Source organism: Desmodus rotundus, chromosome 2, assembly GCF_022682495.2.
Source record: "Desmodus rotundus isolate HL8 chromosome 2, HLdesRot8A.1, whole genome shotgun sequence".
In the NCBI taxonomy this organism is placed as follows: Eukaryota; Metazoa; Chordata; class Mammalia; order Chiroptera; family Phyllostomidae; genus Desmodus; species Desmodus rotundus.
This window is the reverse complement of record NC_071388.1, coordinates 4,026,102-4,049,923: the sequence shown is the minus strand read 5'-3', so window position 1 is coordinate 4,049,923 and position 23,822 is coordinate 4,026,102. Positions and strand designations below refer to the sequence as shown.

Below are 23,822 nucleotides of genomic sequence, written 5' to 3'. Positions count from 1 at the left end.
CACTGTCTTTGGTTTTTTTAAACATTTAATCCATTGAAACAGTTACTTTGATAACATAAGGTCACATTCATATATGTATGACAGAAAAGGTGTTTCTGAATTGTTTGGTTTAAAATCCATCATTTGATTACCTGGTTGAGAAATGTAGGTCTTGATGCTTTTTTTGGTGCTCGTGCAAGAGTGGTTCGTGAATCATCGTTCTTCTTTTAAAGATTTTATTTTTGGGGGGGGGGGGCGGGTAAGAGACAGAAACATCAATGTGTAGTTGCCTGTGCAGCACCCCCTACTGGGGACCTGGACTGCAACCCAGGCATGTGCCCCCGAGGGGAATCAAACTGGTGATCCTTTGGTTCGCAGGCTGGTGCTCAATCCACTGAGCCACACCAGCCAGGGAGCCTTTAGACAATTTCCATTAAGTAACTGATATTCTGTGAAAGCAAGAAGCAAACAGAAGACCAGCCGCCCACAGGAACATTATAGTATTTATGTAATAAAAACATCTAATGATCTTATAAAAATTCACTTGGGAATGCCCCAGCAGCCCTCCCTCCCCACGCAGTCCTCTGGGTTCTCAACTGAGCGCCCCCACTCCACGGTCCAGTTACACAGCCCGGCACAACCCAGAGCACGTGACACAGGCCCTCTGCGACGCACACGAGTGACGCAGACGAGTGACGCAATCCCGTGGGACCCAGTACGCAGCAGGCAGACGTTGGCGCTGGCGACTGGAAGATGGCGGAGCGGCTGGCTGCTGGGGAGGCGGCCGGCGGGGTGTGTCCCTTCCTGTTCCGAAGGCCCAGGCGCAAAGGGGCCGCGGGCCTCAGGAAGCGCCCAGCCTGCGACCCGGAGCCCGGGGACAGTGGTGACGAAGGCGGCTCCGTCGTTCGCCGCGAGGCGAGGCGGGGGGCGGGCCACAGTCCGCTGATCCAGAGGACCCGCGCTGGCGGTCCGCAGGAGGTGGCCCACTGTGACGCCAGGAGCGAGGAGGAGGCGGCGGCTCCGCGTGTGGTCTACAAGTCCACCCGGTCCGCGAAACCCGCGGGGCCGGAGGATATGGGGGCGACTGCCGGCTGCGAGCTGGACCCCGAGAAGGAGCGTGACGCGCAGGCCATCTCTGAGCGCAGCCGGGAGGCGCCGAGGGGCAAGGACGATGACAAGATCTACCGGGGCATCAACAACTACCGGCAGTACACGAAGCCCAGGGACGCGTCCGGCTCCGCGCGGAAGGGCCCCCTCCGCGCTCCCGAGCACCTCCGGGCCACCGTGCGCTGGGATTACCAGCCCGATGTTTGTAAGGACTACAAAGAGACGGGCTTCTGTGGCTTCGGAGACAGCTGCAAGTTCCTCCACGACCGATCAGATTACAAGCATGGGTGGCAGATCGAACGTGAGCTCGAAGAGGGTCGCTATGGTGTCTCTGAGGACGAGAACTATGAAGTGAGAAGCGCTGCTCGGGAGCTGCCCTTCAGCTGTTTCATCTGTCGGCAGACCTTCCGGAACCCGGTTGTCACCAAATGCGGGCATTATTTCTGCGAGAGCTGTGCACTGCAGCATTTCCGCACCTCCCCGCGCTGCTACGTCTGTGGCCAGCTGACCAACGGCATCTTCAATCCAGCCAAAGGACTGATTGCTAAACTGGAGAAACATCACGCTGCCAAAGAGGATGGGCACGTGTCAGAGGAAAAGGCAGATGGTGAAGTAGGGTCCTGGATAGGTGGCTCGTAAAAGCATCAAGATGTCCTGCAAAAATCTGCAAACGGAAAAGACCACTAGGCCACAGTTACGAAGAGCCTGGACAGGGTACCACCAAGGACTGAATTAATGAGATTGAGAGAATTGCTAAGACTTGCACAGGAATTGAGCAGTCAACAGAGCTCACGACCGTGAACCCCTCACTCATGTTTACTCATGTTTACTTGCCTCTAAAACTGTCCTCTTGTAAGCCATTGGTGATCGTTTTTTAAAAAAAATATATTTTATTGATTATGATATTACAGTTGTCTCATTTTTTTCTCCCCTTTATTCTCTGCTCTGCATCCCCTCCTCCCGCCAGCATTCCCCCCCACCCTGTAGTTCATGTCCATGTTGTACATGTAAGTTCTTTGGCTTCTCCACTTGCCATTCTGTTCTTACCCTCCCCCTGTCTATTTTGTATCTACCATTATGCTGCTTATTCCCTGTACTCTTTCCCCCGTTCTCCCTCCTCCCCCTCCCTGATAACCCTCCATGTGATCTCCATTTCTGTGATTCTGTTCCTGTTCTAGTTGTTTGTTTAGTTTGCTTTTGGTTTTTATTTAGGTTCAATTGTTGATGGTTGTGAGTTTGTCATTTTGCTGTTCGTATTTTTGATCTTTTTCTTAGATAAGTCTAAGGATTTGGTGACAATGAACCCTTTTGACTTGACCTCATCTGGGAAGCACTTTGTCTGTCCTTCCATTCTACATGATAGCTTTGCTGGATACAGTAATCTTGGATGCAGGTGCTTGCCTTTCATGACTTGGATACTTCTTTGCAGACCTTCTTGTCTGCAAGATTTCTTTGGAGAAATCAGCTGACAGTCTTATGGGAACTCCTTTGTAGGCGACTGTCTCCTTTTCTCTTGCTGCTTTAAGATTCCTTATCTTTAATCTTGAGTAATGTAATTATGATGTGTGCTTCCTTGGGTCCAACTACTTTGGGACTCTGAGCTTCCTGGACTTCCTGGAAGTCTATTTCCTTCACCAGGTTGTGCAAGTTCTCTTTCATTATTTTTTCCAATAAGTTTTTAATTTCTTGCTCTCCTCCTTCTGGTGCCCCTATAATTTGGATGTTGGAATGTTCAATGTTGTCCCAGAGGTTCCTAATCCTCTCCTCATTTTTTTGAATTCTTGATTTGAGTCCCGGTTTCCTTCCCTTCACTGTTGGTTCTCTGTATATTTTGCTTTATTTCACTTTGCATAGCCTTCTCCTCTTCCTCTATTTTGCAACCATACTCAACCATTTCTCTGAGCATCCTGATTACCAGTGTTTTGAACTCTGCATCTGATAGGTTGGCTATCTCCTCATTGCTCAGTTCTATTTTTGGACTTTTGATCTGTACTTTCATTTGGGCCATATTTCTGCATCTCTGTGTAGCTGTTATGTAGTAAGGGGCAGAGCCTTAGGTATTTGCCGGGAAGGGACAAACCACATCACTGCGTTGTGGTGCTGTGTGGGGGGGAGGGGTCGGAGAGGGAACAATGCTACTTGCTCAGCTCTCTGCCAGCTTTCAGTCCCTTTCCCCACTACCCACAAACAAATTGGGCCTTTCTGGTGCTGATTCCCAGGTGGGTGGGTTTGTGTACGTTCTAGGACCCTGTGCTCCAGCGCTCTCTCCTGTGAGGCTGGGAGTTTCTCCTGCTGCCACAACGCCCACAGATTTTTACAGCCAGAGATTTTGAGGCTTTATTTTACTGCGAGGGAACCCTGGGTTGTGCAGTGTCTCGCTCCCCAGTTGTTCCTCCTGGTTTATCCGCATTTGAATGTGAGACCACATGGTCCTCCAGCTGTCGCCGCGCCCACCCTGGTCTTCTAGCCTCCGCCTTGCCGCAAGCCCTCTCTGTCCTGGCTGCTGTCTCTGCTGCTCCTACCAGTATGGATGAATGTTTCTTCTTTAACTCCTTGGTTGTTGGACTTCCATAGAGTTGGATTTTCTGGCAGTTCTGGCTATTTTTTGTTTTTAAATTTGTTGTCCTTCTTTTGGTTGTACAAGGAGGCAAAGTGTATCTACGTACACCTCTATCTTGGTCAGAGGTAATGATTTGGGTTTTAAGTGATAGCTTCCAGCTTTCCTGTGGTGCCCTGCTGTAAAGCCGTTCAATTTCTCCACTACAAACAAACAAACAATAAACAATAACTCAGTCATGTGATGACTGGGTTATTTCAACTATGTTTCACACTGGAGCCCATGTAGGTAAAGCTTAAATCATGTGCCATGAACGAAGTTTTCTCTGGTTTCGGTCAGGCTCCCGCCCTAAGGAATCCACTTCATTTTTCTTTTGCAGTTCAGGGAATGGACAGTAGAAGTGAACAGCTAAACTGCCTCTTGCTACATAATAAGTGAATGTCGGGTGAAATGCAGTATATGATATGAACATGTGGACCGCAGATGACTTTTCGATGTGACTGACGTGCTCATCGGGCGTTTTGAGCAGAATTCTCCACTAGGCCAGTTGTTCTGACGCTGAAATACGAGAAGCTGACTGTCTAGTATGCTCTTCCAGAGCCTGAAGTTTAACTGGAATCCCTTTGAAGTCTTTTATTACGATTAACGAATCATTTCATCATCTTGCTACATTCAAAGGCCCGCGACAAAGGATAAAATGGAGTGCCTCGCTAATCAAGGATACCACAAAAGACTGAAAATCAGGCAAAAATGTGACATGAGCAGTAATACTAAACTTAAAAACCTGTATCAATCGCCACAAATTTGAGAAGAGTTTGGAGACATTTAAGATTTTTAAAGAGTGCGCATGACTGGTTTCTTGTGAACTACTTGGGTGCTATTTGTAATGAAAGTAAGTCCAGTTTGATACTTTTTTCGAGAGGAAGTTTTATAGTAGAGTTTGGCATCACAAAGCCAGGATGGAGAAAGGCCTTGTGTACCTGCCTGTTTGCAAACTGAGATGCCCAGGGTAGGGCTGGGTTTGGGCCCCACGTCTGTGTCAGCCACTGCTGGGCTAAGACTTACGTTTTTTGGGAGGCTGTTTTTTGTCCAGGTGGGGAAGGATGTCATCCACAGACTTAAGATTTTGGGGTTCTTGGCAAAGACTGCTGAGGACCCGCCTTACCCTTCATTTCACTCTCCACACCGTGAGATAATCTCCACAACATGACACACTGCAGAGAGCTCGAGACTCCAGTGCCAACCCCCATGGGAGGGGCTCAGGTTAGGTTCATGTGGGAGTCTCCAGCAGAAGAGCTGCCCAGCCCAGGGGCCCGGTGAGGATGCAGTGATTGCTAACTAGGCTGCTGAACAAAGCGGACTGACGTACCAAGACTGCCGATGGCAAGAATCCAGATCACGCCTGAAAACAGTGAATTCCAGAGTGGTTTTGAAAGTGATGATAAGGAACTTCCTGATGTCTTACCATCTAGTTTTCCTCCCATTTTTTACAGCTAGGAAGTGAAGCCCCACACGGTGTATCAGACAGTTTGTCCAGCCCGGTTCTGCCATCGTCTTACATACTTGTCTCGTCGGGTTCCTCCCTGGATCGTAAATCTTCACGGGCCCTCCCTTTGCTCCACGGGGCAGTCCACAGTCTTCAGCTGGTGTTCAAAGCCATCTAAAAACTGGCCCAAACTTACTTTTGCAGGCTATGTCCCCTCTTTCTCACCAGTAACTCTTTACAAGAGTCAAAGTTACTCCTAAATGCACCTTCAGTCTGCCTGTCCCAGAATGATTCTCTGTGCATTGGCCCACCCCCAGAACGATTCTCCGTGTTTGCTCTTGTCCAATGGAAACTTTGTCTAGATGCAAAAACCCTCTGTCATCTCACCCAGGGAAGTGTCCCATGTCACCCAAGGTAGATGTCACGGTTTCCTTTTATCTGCCTTAAAAGTCCATGACGTCTAGTACCCTGTGGACCTGTCGAGAACCCTGGGCCTCTGTAAGCTCGTAGATGGTAAGGTACACTTCTTGTTTTTCCTTTTATAGTCGCCAGCACACAATGCCTAGCATGTATAGTGGCTGCTCAGTGCATAGTGTTGAGCAAACTGGATGACTTATGCCTCTGTAACTCTTGGTACCTAAAGTAGTGTACCTATGAACTCATTCATCCATTTATCCATTCTCTTTGTTGAATACCTCCTCCGTCCAGCTCTGTGCTTGTCCCTGGAAATATAGCAATGGGCAATAAAGTTATGGTGCCTGTCTTTGCAGAGCTTATAACCTTGTGGGGAAAAGAAATAGTCTCACAACTGACAAGTACTTGTTGCGGTTTAGTTATTGGAATTGGGGCAGCTGGAGTGGACGGGGCCTTTACACTGACAGGATGGCGGCTGCCAGAAGACCAGGCTGGGATGAGTGCGATGGTCAGAGCCGAGCGGTTGCAGAAGGGGCACCGAGTAGACGAAGAAAATTCCTCCTGAGGATGGGAGGCCAGAGCGGAGTGGGCAGAACCAGGGCAACATTCGCCAGAGTCACTCCATTTGGTGGTTATGATTGGATATTTATAAAGGCCATATTCCTAAGAGGGCCCAAATGTGTGATGTTAAAAGGTCTGGGAAATTATGGGGACCAAATATTCTGGTTGCTGGTTTGGTTTCATGAAGGGCAACAGATTTGCCATACTTCGGCCTGTCCATCTTATGAACCAAACATCCTTTTCTCCTCTGCGCATGGTGCCTTCATGTGCGCTGAGTTTCTCTCTGCTTCCCAGCCCGAGGGCAGTCTGGTTCTTTGGGCACAATATGCAGTCCTTGCTCATCAATAAGATTCATTTTGTTCTTCAGTAAACACATACAGAATTGTACATTGCAACAGAATTAACATCTTACAAACAAGACTTTAGGGAAACATGTTTTGGCAATTATGGGACCAAACCGGAAAAGACAACCCATGGTGCACCACTGAATTCACAGAATTGCGAGTAGGCACGATTATCTCTTAGGTCTCAGAATATGACCAAACCTACTAACGTGTGTCAGGTTTATGTCACGATTGTATGTTCGTAATGCGGTTTTTCCTATAAGTCAGCCGGGCAACTGCTCAGCTAGCTGCCTGCTGAGCAGCCCGGCACCAAGGAAGAGACAAGTCACACACAGTAGCTAAGTGATTCACTCAGTTTTTATTGAATGCAGGTTCACTCCAAGTAGAACATCAACACACATCAATATTCTACTCACACTCTAATGATTTAAGAGAAATATAACACACACACACACACACACAGAACAATCAATGGGGGATAACAAGTTCCAGAGTCCCAGAGTCTAGGTCTGCAGGTTCAGGAGACGGCACGGTGGGCAAGGGAGTCGTCAGCATCTTGTGAGGAAGGATGTCTGGAACCAGGTGGACAGCAGGGCAGGCGAAGTGCTCCATCCAGCAGGCAGAGCTTCTGGTGGCCAATACCAAGGGAGACCAGCATGGCACGGAGCAGCCCTCTGGGGTGTGGAGCTCGGCCGTCTCAGCAGTGGTCTGGAGCCTGCCTCAGCTATACCTTGAGAGTGGTGGACTCCACCCTTCTGGGTCTTTTCAAAAAACATCTTGGTGCCCCTGATGCCAACTGTGGAGTTTGCCCAGAAGCATATCTATGGGTGGTCCCGCTCTGCAGACACAGCTACTCTGACCACGTGGGCAGATGTCTTGGATGTGTCTCCCTGCCAGGTGTTTCTGCTTGTAGGGAGTTTCCCTCTGTCAGGGCTGACTGGTAGCCATCTTGGTTGACATGAGTGACTCCACTTTGTTTTATATACTTTATGCTGTCTTGACTGAACCAATGCCATTTTATTGGTCCTGCCCTCCACAGTTTACAAGCTCCATATGGGGAAAGGAAGAATGGGGTAAATTTTCCTGGCAAGCAAGAACCCTTCTGAAGTCCCTACTGGTCTCCCATCCTTGCCAGGAACGGCAGCTGTTTGACGTGTGGGAAGGTTGGGATGCCCAGACTTCTGTGGAGAGACTTCCTTTTGTTCTCTGCTGGAGTCTGCTCCAGTGGTTCTCAGACTTGAGTGAGCGTAAGAATTAGTACACAGGACTGTGCAGATGAAGCTGTGGATCTTATGCTTGATTTGTGATTGAACAATTAAAAATATTTATTTTTAGAGAGAGTGCAGGGGAAGGAGAAAGAGAGAGAGAAATATCAATGTGTGGTTGCCTCTTGCGCGTCCCTTATGGGGACCTGGCCCACAACCCTGGCATGTGCCCTGACTGGGTATTGAACCAATGACCCTTTGGTTCCCAGCCTGTGCTCAATCTACTGAGCTACACCCTCCAGGGCTAAACACAGTTTTAAGGGTATTTTAGACTTTAATTTTTGCCTTCAGTGCTGGTTTTAGAACTTGAACTCCATATGGGTTGTTGGAACCTAGCATAATCTGGGACTATGATTCCAAGTCCGATGTTGGGAGGTACTTCAGCACTTGGCCTCTGGGTAGAAGATGGGCTGAAGTTAGAGGCAGCAGGGAGCTGCTCCGTTGTGAAAGTGATTAAGTAGTTAGAAGATGATAAGCACTCTGTGGTCATGTTTGTGGTAAACAAATCCTGGGATAGCAGAACAGTGGACACATTAGCATTAATTGTCACACGTCAGTGCAAGAACAGAGGTGGACCCGGGCTATATACTCATACAGTGAGATTCCTTTCCGTGTGAAGGACCACCACTGTCGCCTCGTGCTGTGTAAGGAAGGCTTGTGTAATTTGTAGAGACAAGTGTTCGGACAGCCGCCCAGCTCATGGCAACCGTAGGGATGCCACAGGCCAGACTCAGGCCACCGCTTCCTGAGCAGTCCCCTTGATAGTGACATTGCTATCTGCCATGTTCAAATGAATTTGTGGCTTTTTATCATTTTGGTTATATTTATTTTAAATGTTATTTTAACTTATACTTGCAGAAGTACTCTAAGAAGAGGAAATCTAGTCCTAGTTTTTGGTGGGTTTATATTTAAGAAACACTATAATTTAAACCACTCGGATCTGATGTACTTGATGTTGAATAGAAACTACTTCAGCAGTACCTGTTCCCAGTCGATCTTCAAGTACGTGCTGCGCATAGCGGGGTCCAAAGATAAATAGATGGTGAATGTGCAAATGTCTTTTTCTATAAAAAGGGGCCACGTCTTTGTCACCTCGATGGAATATTGCCGTTGCTATTTCTGAGAACAATGAGAGAGCACGAAGCATCCTTCCCAGCAGCCTTTGGGTATGTCATCTATGTGGAAATGGCACCATGTGTTAAGTCAAAAAGTCCTGATTAATTCTGTAGTTTCCAAAGTGCTAAGCTGTAAACAATGTCAGATCCTAAAGACTCTGTATGTCATTAACGGGATTTGTATTAATAATTATAAAATCCACTTAGTAACAAAAGAACACGTAAAGCGGATTTAGCAGAAGTGCATCTAAAAAAACAGCCACAAAGATAAGGCCTGGTGAAAAACAAAACAAATGGATACAACCTTCATAAGGCTGCTGTCCAGGTCCACTCTGACCCTCAAGCTGAGACTTGCTTGTTAAGTGTAAGGAAGGTCACGGTCAGGGCCTTAAACATTCTCTGTTTCCTTAACACACTGTGGGGATTGACCACCTGCTCATCTTCAGGTGCCAGCATCTCGCATGTGCTCAGTAAGTGAGGAATGGATGGGAGTCTGTGCCTCTGGGCGATTTCTATTGGATGGCAGATGTGTCATTTAATGAATGACTCAGCCCATTGGCAGCTCTGGTAATTAATGTGTTGCTCCAGGCACCTTGGCTGCAGGGCCCTCTCATTGATTACGAAGTGGCCCACACAAGTGCACGTTGCTTTCCTGGGCTGCTGCCCCCTTGTTCCTGAGTTTCCAGCTCATCTCAGCCTGGCCCCGCTGTGTGTGCTGAGGCCCATTGGCCTGCAGGTTGGCCCTTGGTCCTGGAGCCTGTTCTAACCAGCATATCGAACAGCCAGTGTATTTCCACTGGTGAGTGAGGTGTGGAATGACTTCTATTTCCTTCTACTCTGAGTCCGATGATCCAGAGGTTCTGCCTTCCCTCGGTGCCAATGTGGCCTTACTTTATTTACTCTCTTATCTCCCTGGAGAGCTTGGGTGCGGGCTGCATTGATGAGACCTCTTCCTCAGCTCCTACTTTGGGATGAGAGCTGTGCGCTGCTCCTGGCTAGGTGAGCATTTTGTCACCCTGCATCTTACATCCTTCTTTTTGCCACAGGCTCTTGGGCCCCCTGGTGTTGGAACAGGTTGGATTCATGGAGGAGTGCGTAGTCAGAGCCTGGGCTCCCGTCCATCTAAATCTCGGTCTAGATTTACGTCCCGGTTCAGAACTCGGTAGCGCTCTTTCCCCTTGGTGTAGGTGAGTTGACTTTTCAGCTTTACGGGTTTTGCTCAAAGCCAAATAATCTTAATTGTAACATTACTGAAATAAGAACTGCACTATTTTTTACTGAAAATATACTCAGTACACTGGGACTATTATCATGTGTATTTGGAGGTGAAGCTCAAGCTTCAGGCTGGTACCTCTTTGGGATCTCTCTAAGCAACCTCGCAAATGCTGCGATTCTGGTTTCTGGGTTTTAGTACCACTCACAGGGAGACCAGAGCCTTTGAGCAGGTTTATAGGGTGATAGCACCTCAGCAGGAAGGTTTCTATCTGCTTCTTCGTTGACTTCTTAAAAACAGTCTTTGAATTTGTCATCTGTTGGTCCAAGCATGAGATACAATTGCTTCTTCCATCAGGGCCGAGCAAATGGGGAAGGCGACACCGGCTGCTGCCTGGACTTCAGGGGCAGGGAGTTGGGGGCACACTGAGTCACTGGGCATTTGTGGGGTTTCCCAGGTCGGCATGGGCAGTTACAAGAAAGGATTAAAATGTCGTACAAGTATAAGAGACAGTGACTTCTTGGTCCTTTATTCTTTCTGAGATCTCTCTCCAGTATATTTTGGAAGAAGAGTCAAGCTCTTTCCCCAGTGAAAAAGGCCAGCTACTGGACTCAGGGCATGGGTGGGAATGTCTACGTGCACACCAACCATTTGAAACCCACGTGCAAACTGCTGCACTGCCAGCCTCACTCCTGCTCCATGCCCTCTCTGTGATTCTCACTGGTTGCCACTGTCCACTCCAGAGCCCGGTGTCCAGAGTTACGGTTGGGTGTCCAACTTTAGACCAAGCCCTGTCCCTGCCCCAAGCAAAGCCGCCACCTTGTGGGCCCCTCGGTGGGATTTTGGGGTGCCTTAGTGACCAGGTGAGTGATGATGGTTTGTAATTTAAAGATGGATGGTTTATTATAAATACCATTGGCAGTGCTAGCCAAGAAAGCATGTTTGGGTTTGGTTGTTGGGGTAGAGGACTGCAGTGGTTTCCAATTTCTGTGGAAAAAGTCAAGTGCTGTAATGTCGGAGGAGGAGACGGAGCACAGGGAGAGGCTGAGAGGTGGATGAGAACACGGGATTGGATTGCATTCGAGGCTTCGGGCACTCGCAGCGCTCACAGGCTGTCCTAAAAACGTGACCTTTCCCAGCATCTTCATTCACTAATGAAAAATTCGTGACATCTGCAATTGCATTTGTCTTTTAAATTTCCTTTCTAACCATTGTTTCGCGTGCTCTGCTACTTCATTAGTAATGATTTTACTGACAGTTCCCTTAAACATTCTGTGCATACAGGTGGGGGGAGATGGGTTTTCAGCTAATCTTTTTTGGCATAAACATATATCATATAGGAGACTAACTATTCCTTCTATTTTTCATTTGTTTTCTTTGGTGTTATCTGACATTAGGTTGTCAGAACAAATTTAAGTGGTGAGTAAGCAGTAGTTGCCTTGTGATATAAAAAGATGGATAAAAATGGCTTTTTAACTCAGTGGATAGATGGTCTACTTCCGATGTCGAAAATATTTCGGCGGTGACTGTGCACTTAGCAGACATGCTTGTGGGTATCTTTGCAGATCTGGCCCATCTTTTGAAGATGGGGATTTGCAGTGGAGAATGTGGATTTGCTGGCTCCACGGCTCAGGCTTCTTGACTTGGTGCCAATCTCCTCTTCCTTTTGTGCGAGGCCAGCGTGGTCTTGTCGGGAGCTCCGACCCTGTCTGTCCACTGCGCCCTTTCCCCTTGTGCCCCCTAGCGCCCCCTTCCCCTGCATCTGCCCCTTCTGCTTCATCGAACTTTTAAGTGGCTGAGTCTTTTGAAAAGTCCCTTTCAAAACCCAAGTACAGATCAGAGTGACAAACTCTTTAGAACGCTAGGCCCGATGTGCACCAAGGTGCCCCCCAAATGGGCCATTTTCCATCGCCATTCCCTTGAATATTTATTTTAGCCAATTTCTTGGTGCATTCCAGAAATTTCATCTGTCATAATTTCAGTGTGGGAAATCTTAAGCAGAACAGTCCTTTTTACTTCCAATTTATATGAGCAGTAGTTAGGACTATTAGTCCTTAGAGCTGTTTCGATTTGCCTAAAGACGGGCCGGCACGTGCTTGGTTCCCCGGGGGAAACCGGCTGTGTTTGTACGGCCTGGGCTAGCACAACTCGGCATTGGAAATGAGAAAAAGTAAAAAATAGAAGGGGAAGTTCTTCTTAAAAGGGAGGGTGACTGACTTGGGTCTGACCGCGAGCTACGTGAGGTCGATTCGCCAGGTTAGGTTTCTTTGGAAGATCACCCTAATGGTGGGCGATGGCAGCGGGAAGCCTGGGCCCCTCGCTGGAGTTTCCTCACCGTCTACACACCCGACAGCCAGCGAGGAAGAAAAGGACAGCCGACTGCCTTTAGCTTCGGTTCCTCGGATTCGAGGGGCAAGTCTCAGAACTGCGAGTGCAAGCGGTGGGATTGGGACATGCCCTCACACTCGATGGGTGTGAGTGCACACGCGTGTGCATGGGGTGTCCTGGACCGGTCTGCTGGAGTGAGAAACTATGACTTGACTGTGGACGTACAGTTGTTCCGCTGCACAGGAACCGACACGGGTATGCATTTGCCCATTTTCGGACTGGTTAGTTCAAGCATCAAAGTGGATCGAGTGCTCACTCCGTGCTGTGTGGGTCAGGTAAGGGAATTCCGTGATGCAGGCCAGGGCCCCGAGTCTGTGGTCTCAGGGGAGATGAGAGAAGTAATCAGGATGGAGAGTCCTGCTAGAACTTTGCCTGGGGCTGGGAGGGAGGGAGGGAAGGGCAGTGCAACTTCCCGGAGGGGATGACACGGGGAGGGATGGGGGTGACGTGGAGGTATGGCCAAGGGCAGTGGCCCTGGAGCTGGGTCAGGAGAGTGAGGTGGACAGCCTGGCCGCGGGCCAGTGACCGTGACGAGCGACCGCAGGCCCAGGCTCTGCAGGGCTCCCTTGCTAGGAGTGGGGGGCTCCCATCACTCGTAGGAATGAGGACGGGGCTCACAGGCAGTGCGAGCTGCTCTTCCTGAGAACGTTCTACGTGAACGAACGACTCTCGTCTCAGACACTGCATGGCGTAGACTTGGGTGTTTTTCCTAAAGAATCGTCAGGAAATGTATTTTTGCCCTTCAGTGTCAGGCTGTGTGCGAGCAGCCACTTCCGAAACTGGGTCTGGTTGCCAGTGGCAGCCCCTCTCTCTCCTTGGCCCTGAGGTGCCCCCCCCCACGCCCCCATTAGCGCAGTGCTGCGCTGACTGGCCTTGGGCTTCCCGTGCCTGTCTTGTTAGAGAGGCGCTTCTGTTGAAACAATATGTAATCTACTTTGTGGTATTGGATTTGGTATTTTTGTGTCAATGGTTATGAGCTTGGCCTATAAGTTCTGTTTTCTTTTTTTTTTTTTTTTTTTTTTTTTTTTTCGGTTCTCATATTTTTATTCTGGTTTTGGTTTCAGGGTTAGACCAGTTACATAATGATGTCGACAGGCTTTCTGTATTTTCTACGTTCTGAAGTGACTAATATGTTATAAAAAATCTATTCCTTATTTAAAAGAGTTTATCTAAAAAATCCGTTATTGTCTATAACCTCTTAGAGGTAAATATTGGGTAACTTTTCCAATTTTTCCACAGTTTTGGTTTATCCAGTGAGATAGTCTTGGTTTTGTTTTCATAATGAACATTTTCTTAAATGAATTTGCCATTTTTAAGAGATTCTCAGTGGTGTTAGCACAGATCTATACAAAATATAAATTTTTCTTATTTTTAAATTTTCTTTCTACATTTTTTATTGTTGTTCAAGTACAGTTGTCTCCATTTTCCCCCTACTCCCCCCGCTCCACCCCAGCCACCCCCACTTCCCACCCTTGATCCAACCCCCCTTTGGTTTTGTTCATGTGTCCTTTATCTTATAATTTTAAATCTTCTGTATCTGTGGTAATTTGTACTTTTCATTTACGTGGGTATACTTTCACCTTCTGATTTTATTTTCTTCATTTGAGTGACTATAGTTGTGTTTCGTGTATATATTTTCAAAAATATCAGCTCTAGGATTTACCTATTAATTCTGCAGTTTGTTAAACAACACTAATTAAATATTTCCTACCTCCTATTGATTTGCTTGGTTTTTGCATAAAGGGCTTAGTGCATTTAATTTTGTCTTTTTTAATATTAAGAAAATTTAAATGTGAACTTTCCTATGAGAACTACTTGACTCTTCTTCAAAAGTTTTGATAGTTTTAAAATACTGCTCATTTAAAAAAGTCTACTTGTTGGTTTAATTTTTTATTCAAAGGTTAATTAAAGAATGCTTATTTTGATGCAGTGGATTCTTTTGTTTATTATTATTTTAATAATTTTTGCTTTATATATTTGATTCTCAGGTATTAAGCAAATATTATTGTTGTGTGTTCATTTTTTACTCTATTAATATAAAATTCCACTCTGTCCTTTTTAATATTTTATCTGAAATTCAACTTTGTAAAAAAAAGTCACACTTTCCTACTTTTTAATCTATTTTTAAAATTTGTGTAATAAAAAAATGTATGTAATAAATTTTTGCACTAATTTTTTAAATAACTTTTTCTGGTCATTGTATTTCAAAGTATTTCTTGGGAGTAGAATATATTTGATATTTAGAATCCAATTTGATCATCTTTTAATGTTTCAATTTAGTTTTGCAATGAAGTTTATTCTTGGTTTTTTAAAAAAATTTCTTTTTGATGTTTTCTGTTCTTTTTTTTGTATTTATTTTAAAAACCTTTACAGTCTCTTATGATTCTGAGCCAATGTACTCGTTTTAGTTTTGCTAGTGGCTCTTTTACAAAAAAACTTTAAAATGTTTATTTTTATAATAATTAAAATTAAGAATGAGATTAGTTTTTTTAAAAAGCCTTGTAGAAAGTAAGGGATCCATTTTTACTTTCTTTTCTCATTTATGAGATTTAAAAAGTATAACTTGTGTTTTTAGATTCAGATTATTAATATTAAATGATATGTTTTTACTATTCTATATTTTGAAGAGGTATTTTACGCTTATCTCTAGTTTGGCCAGCATTTTTATCACCCTTGTTCAGAACATCTTTAATGGATTTCTAAGTTCGCCAACAGTCCTTTCAGACTGCAAAATCTTATTTTTTAAGTCATCTTTTGATCATTTGGCATATGTCTCTTAATGTTTTTTTCCAGTTTAAATTTAGGCAAAACTATAGTTGCTTTTTTTTTTTTTAGTTTTCAGCATTATGAAAGGAACATCTGAAGTTGCTTTAATTTCTGCTCTATTTTAGGTAGCTTCTTTTCATTTTGCTTTTCTCCCTCCGCCTAAATGCTTGTATGCCTTTTTCTCCACTTGCGCGATTGCTGAGTTGTCAGAACATCTTAGTTGGGTCTCCTCTCATCAATTTGGGTTGAAATGTGGTGAATAAACCCTTTCCCCCCATGTACTTGGGTGTCCTTTGAACTCCCTAACATTTTTGTAAATTATTTTAAGTCAAAACTTTCTTTTCAGCCTTTCTGGTTTCCTCCTCAAGAATTCGTGGTATTTGAGTTGACGATGTCAGTTCTGGGTCTCTGTCACCTTGCTCAGTGTTTCTATTTCCTTATCACCCCCATTTGTCCTGAACACCCTACTTTTCCCTCCAAATCATAGCTTCTGTTTTCTACATGATCAAGTCTGCTTTTTTTTTTTTTTTTTTTTAATTAAACCAGATACACAGTGGATATTTAATTTAAGAGGGCAAAGGTTGTTGTCTTGCCATTCTTGCCCAGGGGCTCACCAGCAACGCTTTAAATTTCATCCACTTAATTTGCTTCCTACCTTGTGGTTCTTTCTCCCAGGCCTTTGCTGAGCAGGATCCTCTCCACCATTTGCTTTCCTGATGCTCTGAACTGATACAAGAGTATGAGAAAGTATGATCCCCTCCACAACTCCTCCTGCTGAAGCTCTTACCCCTTCCTTTGTTTTTGAATTTTAAATTTTTTAAAAATTACAGTTTACATTCAATATTATTTTGCACTGGTTTCAGGTATACAGTGTAGTGGTTGGACAATGATAGAATTTACAAAGTGTCCCCCCAATGTTTCCAGTACCCACCCGGCACCACATGTGGTTATTGCAACACTGTTGACTGTGTTCCCTGTTACACACTTTACGTCCCTGTGGCTGTTCTGTAGCTACTGATGGGCACTTCTCACTCCCTGCACCTCTTCCACCCAGTCCCCAGCCCCCTCCCCTCCGGCAGCCATCAGTCTGTTCTCTGTGTCTATGAGTCTGCTTCTGTTTTGTTCATTTTATATTGTTGTTTAGATTGAACACATAAGGGAAATCATATGGTATTTGTCTTTCTCCGACTAACTTATTTCACTTAGCATACTACCTTCTAGGTCCAGTCATGATGTTGTAAATGGTAGGACCTCATTTTTTATGGCCATGTAGTATTCCACGGGGTAAATGTACCACAGCGCTCTAATCCACTCATGTATTGGTGGGCACTCGCGCTGCTTCCATAGCTTGGCTGTTGTAAGTAATGCTGCAGTGAGCATAGGGGCGTGCTCCCTCTTTGCTGGCTCTAGTTCTCCCTTCAGCCATTTCCTTAGTTTCCTTCTTCCCATAAGTGTATAAAGTCAGGTCCCACAGAGATTGCAGCTGTCAAAAGCCTGCGCCCACACAGTGTGGGCGTGGCCGAGTTGTTGTCAGCTCAGCTGCAGACAGGCCTCAGTTTCTGAGTGTCTGGGCAGAATGGGAGCCCGAGTCCCAGCGGGCAGCTGTCTGTTTTACTCTGGGAGTTAGTGACATCCCTTCTGTGGTCTCTAGTTTGCCTGCCAGTCATAGTTTCACTCTTCTCGTGGGGGTTCCTGTTGCTTTTTTCTTGTTCATGGAACTTGGAAAGAGAAGCCAATATCCTCGGAATTTTAATTTCAAAGTGGGTTTTCTTCCTCTGAGCATCATTTGTGTGTGTGTGTGTGTGTGTGTGTGTGTGTGTTATGGATTCCAGTTAGTCACATCTAATTGTGACTCTTTAAAACATCTATAAATGCCACACGGCACACAATGGTAGGGGTGAGGTGACATTCCTGGAACGAGTTGGGCTGAATAATTTCAGTTTTCTCCTCAGGTCCTGCTTGGAAAACATGGCATGACGTTGGGGCTGGTCACGATGGAAATGCGCCTGGTCCGGCCCTACGGCCCTCTGAGACTATGGGCTGCTCTTTCCTGACCTATCAAAGGAAGAGGCTTGGCTAGAAGATTTCTACGGTCCCGGTGACTCTGGCATTGCACGTATTTTGTAATTATCATAATAAATATCACATGCTGTTCCAGCTCTGTGCTCGGCAAAGCCTGGGGCAAGAAGACAATGCCGCCTGGTGACAGGAACGTGGGAAGGTATGTGTTTGGACGGCCAGGGAGTGACCTTGCCTTTCTGTGCCTGATCTCAGACTGCGTCTGTGCTCCTGGTGTCTTTCCCCAAGGGAATGAGGAGCATGCCAAGGAGGAGATTTTTCTTTAAGGAAATTAGGGCTGACTGAACAAGGCATTGGTTGCTATTATCAGACACTAATGGCCCCTGATAAGGGGTAATCAGATAGCCTGCAAAGCAGGGTTTAGAGCTAAGTAACCAGGCTCCCTTTATGCGGAGATAGGGCGGTGTGACTATGCTTGGAATGGATTCTGTTCTCTGTAAATTTTTAATCAGCTCAAAAATTTTCATGGAACAATGTACTCCTTCCACCCCCACCCTTTTACTTCATTTGACCTTGACCTTAGGTGGAAATGAGAAAAAAAATATATAAACAGATATGTGAAACTTATATATGAAACAATTGTCAGTGACTAAGGAAATTTTTGCACAAATCATGAGACATGTTTTTTTATGACTGATAGTCTAAAGTGCTATTTAGATGAACTTTTCTTAGCCAAACATGTATGTTTTGCAAAATTGATCCTTATGATTTTAAATATCAAGGTTCAGGGTTCTTGTCTCACACCCCTTTAAAAACCACACTTACCTGGCCTTGTGGACTCGATGCCCCGCTAGGGGAGGGCTCTTTCTGACTCCTCAATGGGAGATGGGTTCTTACATTTCAGTGTTATTTTATGGTGATTTCTTCTCTGCATTTTAAGTCGCTGGGACCCAAAATCTGCCTGTCACTGGGATGGAAAGACTTCTCACACACTTTAAGACTTCCATCCACACCCTCCTGCATTTCCTCCCCTGGACTCAAGTTAAAAGTGCGTGAATATCAGGATTTTTTCTTTCCCTGGATGTTCTACCAGCTTCTTATCTGGGCAATATTGCCCCTCGTCAGCTGATGCTTAAACCTAGTGAACTCTCTGGAAGTACCACAGAGGTGGAGTTTAATGTGAAGCCTATTTTTCAAAAGCACATGGAGGAACAGGGGAGAAGTAGGTTTGCCCAGGAGACCCCCACCCATGGTACAGGCCTGATAATACCTCTTCCAAACTGCAGGGGAGCTCTAAAGTGAGTGGACTTTGACCTGAACTGGCTGGTCCTCTTGCTCAGTCCTGTGTGTTAAGGAGCCCTGGGAGGCCATGACCTTGGGTGGGGTTCCTGTTGTAGCACAAGGCAATTCCGCAGGAGGTGACAGCTGGGGCAACAAGCCTTTCTTTGAAGGAGGATCTGAGTAGGCAGCACACCTCCATGCCCACCCAGTTACCTAGGTTTTTGGTGGAATTAAATTTTTAAGACCCCAGGAAGTTGAGTATGTCACCGAGGGTGCAGGGACTGTGCTTCGGAATAGCACGAAGCACTTCTACCGCCTATTCCTACGGGAAGTGCTTTTAAACCACTCTGGTGACTATTTCCTCTAAAAACCCTGCGGCAGACAGGGAGTCCTGGTGACATAACCCCGAATGGGTCAGGGACACGTAGTGACCACTTCCTAGCTGTGGCACCTTGGGCAAGTTAGGTAACCTCCGGAGGCTGCAGTTCCCTCACCTGTAAGGTGGGTGGGGCCGATAGGCCCCCATACCTCATAGGGGTGTCATAAGAATCGTAAATGAGAACGTAGGCTAGGTCTCCTGGTATGGTGCCTCCTAGGGTTTCCATAAATGGGAACTCCATGTTTAAAAGAACATTTGCGTCTTCTCAAACAGTTTTGAGCACCCACTACAAGTCAGGCATACGAGTCCCAGATTACATGGGTGAGGAAGGATTGAAGCAGTTAAGTAACTCGATAGAGGCTGGTCGGTTCCCGAGTGGCTGTGGCAGCCTCAACACCAGGTCTGCGTGGCCCCAGAGTGCCTACCTGCCTTTAACCAGAGTAAAAGGGTTTCACATAAACGGGTTTGGGGGAGGCAAGGGAGGTACTTGCCCAGGCACCTCCCCCCCCAAAATAAGCTCAATAATCAAGACATTGTAATGCAAACATTTAAAACATAAAAATTAGTACAAAAAGTCCATGATGAACAAAATGGGAAAAATGTAAGAAAAGGCAGGATCTGACAGGACGCGTGAGCGGAGCTGTGCAGTTGCGGGGTCGATCCTGCCAAGAAGTCACACAGTCGGGACAGTGTCACCGCACTAGCCGGATACGACAGCAGAGCTTCCCGACCACCCTAGGGTGGTCAGATACTTGTAACGTTCAAAATGTGCCGCAGCAAATGCATGGAGACGTGTGAACCCGTGGCGAGAGGGAGCAGAGTTGAAGCACCACAAAGGGAAACCCTGTCTGAAGGAGCCAGAGCTTTGTAGTGACTTGGCATCACATTCAGAAGGCTTAATTTCAAGAGATATTTATCCTGCAATAGCTGATAATAATGCTCTAATAAGTCCTGTACTTTGTGCTGAGACAACATTAATCAGGGTTTTCTGAGGCTGGGTGCTGAGCAGGAACCGTCACGCCCTGGGACTGAGCGGCTTGCCAGCGAGGGGTTGGTGGCAAGGTCATTTCTCTCTCGGGGCCCTGATTTCCTATCTTTAAAATAAGGATAATGCCTGCTTTGTTGACTTCACAGAGTTCTCATGAAGATCAAATGAGATGATGGTTGGGAAAGTGCTTTATAAAATTGTGGTGATTTGCAGAGTTGGCCATTGGTATTTTGTGGTAGATTCCTTTTTTGTTTTAAGCCAGAATAAGGAGCCAAAACTAATATCCACCTTACAGTCTCTCACGCAGGACTTTTCTCTGAGTAGTTGCGTTTGGGCGGGTGGAGGCCTGATTTGACTCACGGCCTCTCTGAGCCCGTGGATTATTGAGTCAGAGACACAAATCTACAAGCTGAAGCAGCCACGGGTAAGGATTTAGCACTGAGAACTAGCAGGAGATGGGAGAGCTTAGGTGTTTTGTAAAGGCAGCTCTCTCAAAATGCGGGTGAAGTTTTTGGACGTAGCCAAAGTCGAAATGAAGGACTAGAGCTTACATGCTGACTGGCTGAGAGAGGAAAACAGTCTTGGTTCATTTGACCTCTTTGTCGGGATTCAGCTGGTTCTGGATGTCTGGGAGGTGGCAGAGGACGTGGCCATTCACCCGTGTGAGCAAAAATGTAGCGATGTGCCGTGTATCACGGGTATTTTAGGAGTATAGATACTGTGTTTCGGAAAAATGCACTGTCTACTAATATGTCATAAGTATATTCATGACCCAACAAAATATTGAAGAAACTTCTTACACATTCTAAACCCTTGAAACTTTAAAAAAAACTCTGCTTGATGAAAGTATGAGGAAGCAGGCCATGTCGAGGGAACAATACTGAAAGATGTTTAAGCAACGCCTCTTTGGCCTTAAGCCCAAGACACCCAGCTGCATCTGGACTGGCGTTGGCTGCCGGGAACGCTGGCGCTGGGCAAGGGAGCGTTTTGGTTTCCTGTGATCTCTCATCCTATGAGGCGCCTGATTTCCCCCCTGAACTGTACAGCCTTAGGTTGGGTGTGCCCCGCCCAGGTTTCAACACCGACAGAACTTTCGTATTGTGTTCAGAGTGGGAGATTGTTTGGACAAATAATTCATACCCTTGGATGGGAAGGGGAGAGTTGTTTCAGGAAAGAGGTTGTCTGTTCGTGTGCCAGGTAGGGGGGCCTAGGCCTCAACTGGCCAGTGCATTAGCCTGTCCATTAAAGGAATTGCCTTTTTATTGGATCATATCTAGCTGTTGATTGGAAAAATAAAAGTGGCCTTTAAATTTTTCACCAGCTGTGACAGGATAGAGATGGCACATCCAAAGGGTGGGCTGGAAATGGTGAGCAGTTAATGACGCCATCCTCCTCCCAGCCCTCACCCTAAAGGAAGAACCATCCATTTCCCTGACCAGTGTGGGCCCTGTGCATTGTGTAAGGTGGGCTGCGCCTCCCTGTTAAGATAGAAGGGCCCTAAAATGCCTCTCCTGAATTTCCACTCTATTACCCTTGCATGTCTCTACAAATGAAGGTGCATTAACATAGTGGAGGGGGAGGGGGGGCAGGGCAGAGAGGAATCCAGGGGGGTGAAGGCAGCATGCCTTAAAGAGGGCATGTGCGCTTTATGGCCAACAAAGACACCAGGTATGTGGTTGTGGAGGGTTCTGTGAGGGGTGAGTAGCCACGGAGATGGGAAGGGGTTGGAAGTTAAGACAGATGTCACCTAGTTCATGACGGACATATGGCCTTTTCACACTTTTAAACTGGAAGAGCCACGGATGAACTCTCCCGGGGCCACTGGACTCCTAAGACGAAAGGGCTGGCAGGACCGCAGAAGCAGCCAGTCTTTCCCACAGTGCTTAGCGGGATCCCAGCTCATCCAGCCTGCGGCCCGTGGACCGCATGCGGCCCAACACAAAATCGCAAATTTACTTCACACATTACGAGATTTTTTTGTGATTACATGTTGCAATGTATGTAATGTGTGGCCCAGAGATGCCAAAAGGCCGGATGCCCCACTAGCACCAGCTGGCTCCCCACCCACATGCAGTGTTCTAGTTTCTGTCTCCCGTCGTCCCCAGTGTGGTGTGGGGTGGTGTGGGGCAATTTTGTCCATAATCATATCCTGCGCCTTTTTGTATATAGGATCATCTCTTATAAATCTGGCTGGTTTCTCAGGTATTTTGTTTTTCAATCAGCTCTTCTTCTTTGTATCAGTGTGAAGCTTATTTTGACTGGAGGTGGGGGGTTGTGAATTGATATTATCCTAACAAAAACTAAATAATTTATTAGCTGCGCGTCTTAATCATAAGGATGAAACTGATAGGCAGAATGGTTCTCCTCTCACGATGGCTTTATGTTGACTCGCGGTTTCTATCAGCGGAGTGATTAAATTGAATTTGAACTAGAAATTGTAATTGAAATGCCGTCCACCTGGCCTGTCTGTAAGAAGTGGCTCTTATACAAAGTGCAATGTTCTTTGGGCCTGAGGATGAAATAAACAACCCTTGAAAGTTCCGTGAAATCCAGCCACCAAGCTGTTTGTGCGTTCCTTCTATTCCAGTTTCTTCTATGGTAACGAAAAACGTGGAGGCTTTTAATGAGCCTCAAACCACCAATTATATCATTTGTTTCAAAGGAGGAAAGGGGGACTTCTTCTCTTAGGTAGGATGTGAAGGTCTTGGCCAATGCTCTTGCTACAATAATTAGGAAAAAAACTCAATTTATAAATTTACAAAAAGCCTATTTTAAGAGGCACCAGAGAGCTAGGAAAGCAGTGAGGACTAGAACTAAACTTCCAAGGAGAGAGACCGTCCAGGGTCATCTGCTGACCCCGAGCTGTTCTCCACCCCTCTGTGGTCATTGACCAATTCTGGAGGGGGGGTAAGAAAACAGAGGCCCCCCGCCCCCAATCCCAGGAGGAGAGAGCCCACACCAAACACTGGGCCTGTGTCCCTGTGACGACGATTTTAGTTTTGAGGCTGCATTGTATAAAGGGAGAGAGAGCTAATCTGGAAACCTCTGAAGGGCATAATAGCAACTCTCAGAATCTTTCAGGGCCAAGGAGGCAAAGGCCCCACCAGGATCTCAGTAGAAGCCCAGGACATCTGTGCCACAGAAATAAAGGGCAGCAGAAGTACCGTGAACCTGACCAAACCTAGCCCGTTTCCATCCTGGCCCCTTCTTGGGCTGAAATGGTTAGTCCTTCACACTGTCGTCTACCCAGAGAAGAAAGAGAAATCCTCTCTGGTGGGAGCTGCAATCACCTGGAGTCAGCACTGTTTTTTGTGTCTAGTACACAATGACAAATTGTAAGACCTGCAAACAGCAATACTATATGACTGATAGTCAAAGAAAACAACATAGAACAGAAGACCCATGGATGATCAATTATTGGAATTAGCAGCCAAGGAGTTAAAAATGCACATGATTAATATGTATAAAATAGAGGAAAAATGGATAAAAGGGTGAACGATTTTATCAAATAATTGAAATCTATAAAAAAATCAAATACAGGGTCTGGCAGAAGGAAGGCCTGCGTGAGAGTGGTTGGCAGGGTAATAATATGGGTGTAATAATTTATGGTTTTAATTTGCACATTTCACCTAAAATGTCACACGGCGTGCTTGAGTGTGATATTATTATGTTATAGAATTGCATGCTTATGATTTTGTCATAACAGATTTTGTAATAAAAAGACATTATTTGTGCCGGGCCCTGTAGATATCCTAAAATGGGAAAATACAGGGAGTGGCAAAAGTAGGTTTACAGTTGTGAGTATGGGAAACAGTTTACTCTTATATTATTATTTATTAATTATTATATTTCATGCAAACAACTGTAAATCTGCTTTTGCCCAACCCTGTACAATATCCGAAATTAAGAATATATTGAGCTTAGAAGTTGACTGGAAAGAACATAGGACTAGTGAACTGG

The 23,822-nt window shown here is 45.9% G+C and overlaps 1 protein-coding gene across 1 annotated transcript; it reads left to right on the top strand.

Moving 5' to 3' along the window:
• Positions 1-732: 732 nt before the first annotated feature.
• Positions 733-1,725, top strand: LOC112308789 (E3 ubiquitin-protein ligase RNF113A-like). The gene has a single exon (XM_024565066.2). The coding sequence runs from the start codon at positions 733-735 to the stop codon at positions 1,723-1,725; it is 993 nt and encodes a 330-aa protein (XP_024420834.2).
• The last annotated feature ends 22,097 nt before the right edge of the window (positions 1,726-23,822 follow it).

Bases quoted from the DNA above. Each gene is read 5' to 3' on its own strand.
- LOC112308789 (XM_024565066.2), top strand. From the start codon at position 733: ATGGCGGAGCGGCTGGCTGCTGGGGAGGCGGCCGGCGGGGTGTGTCCC.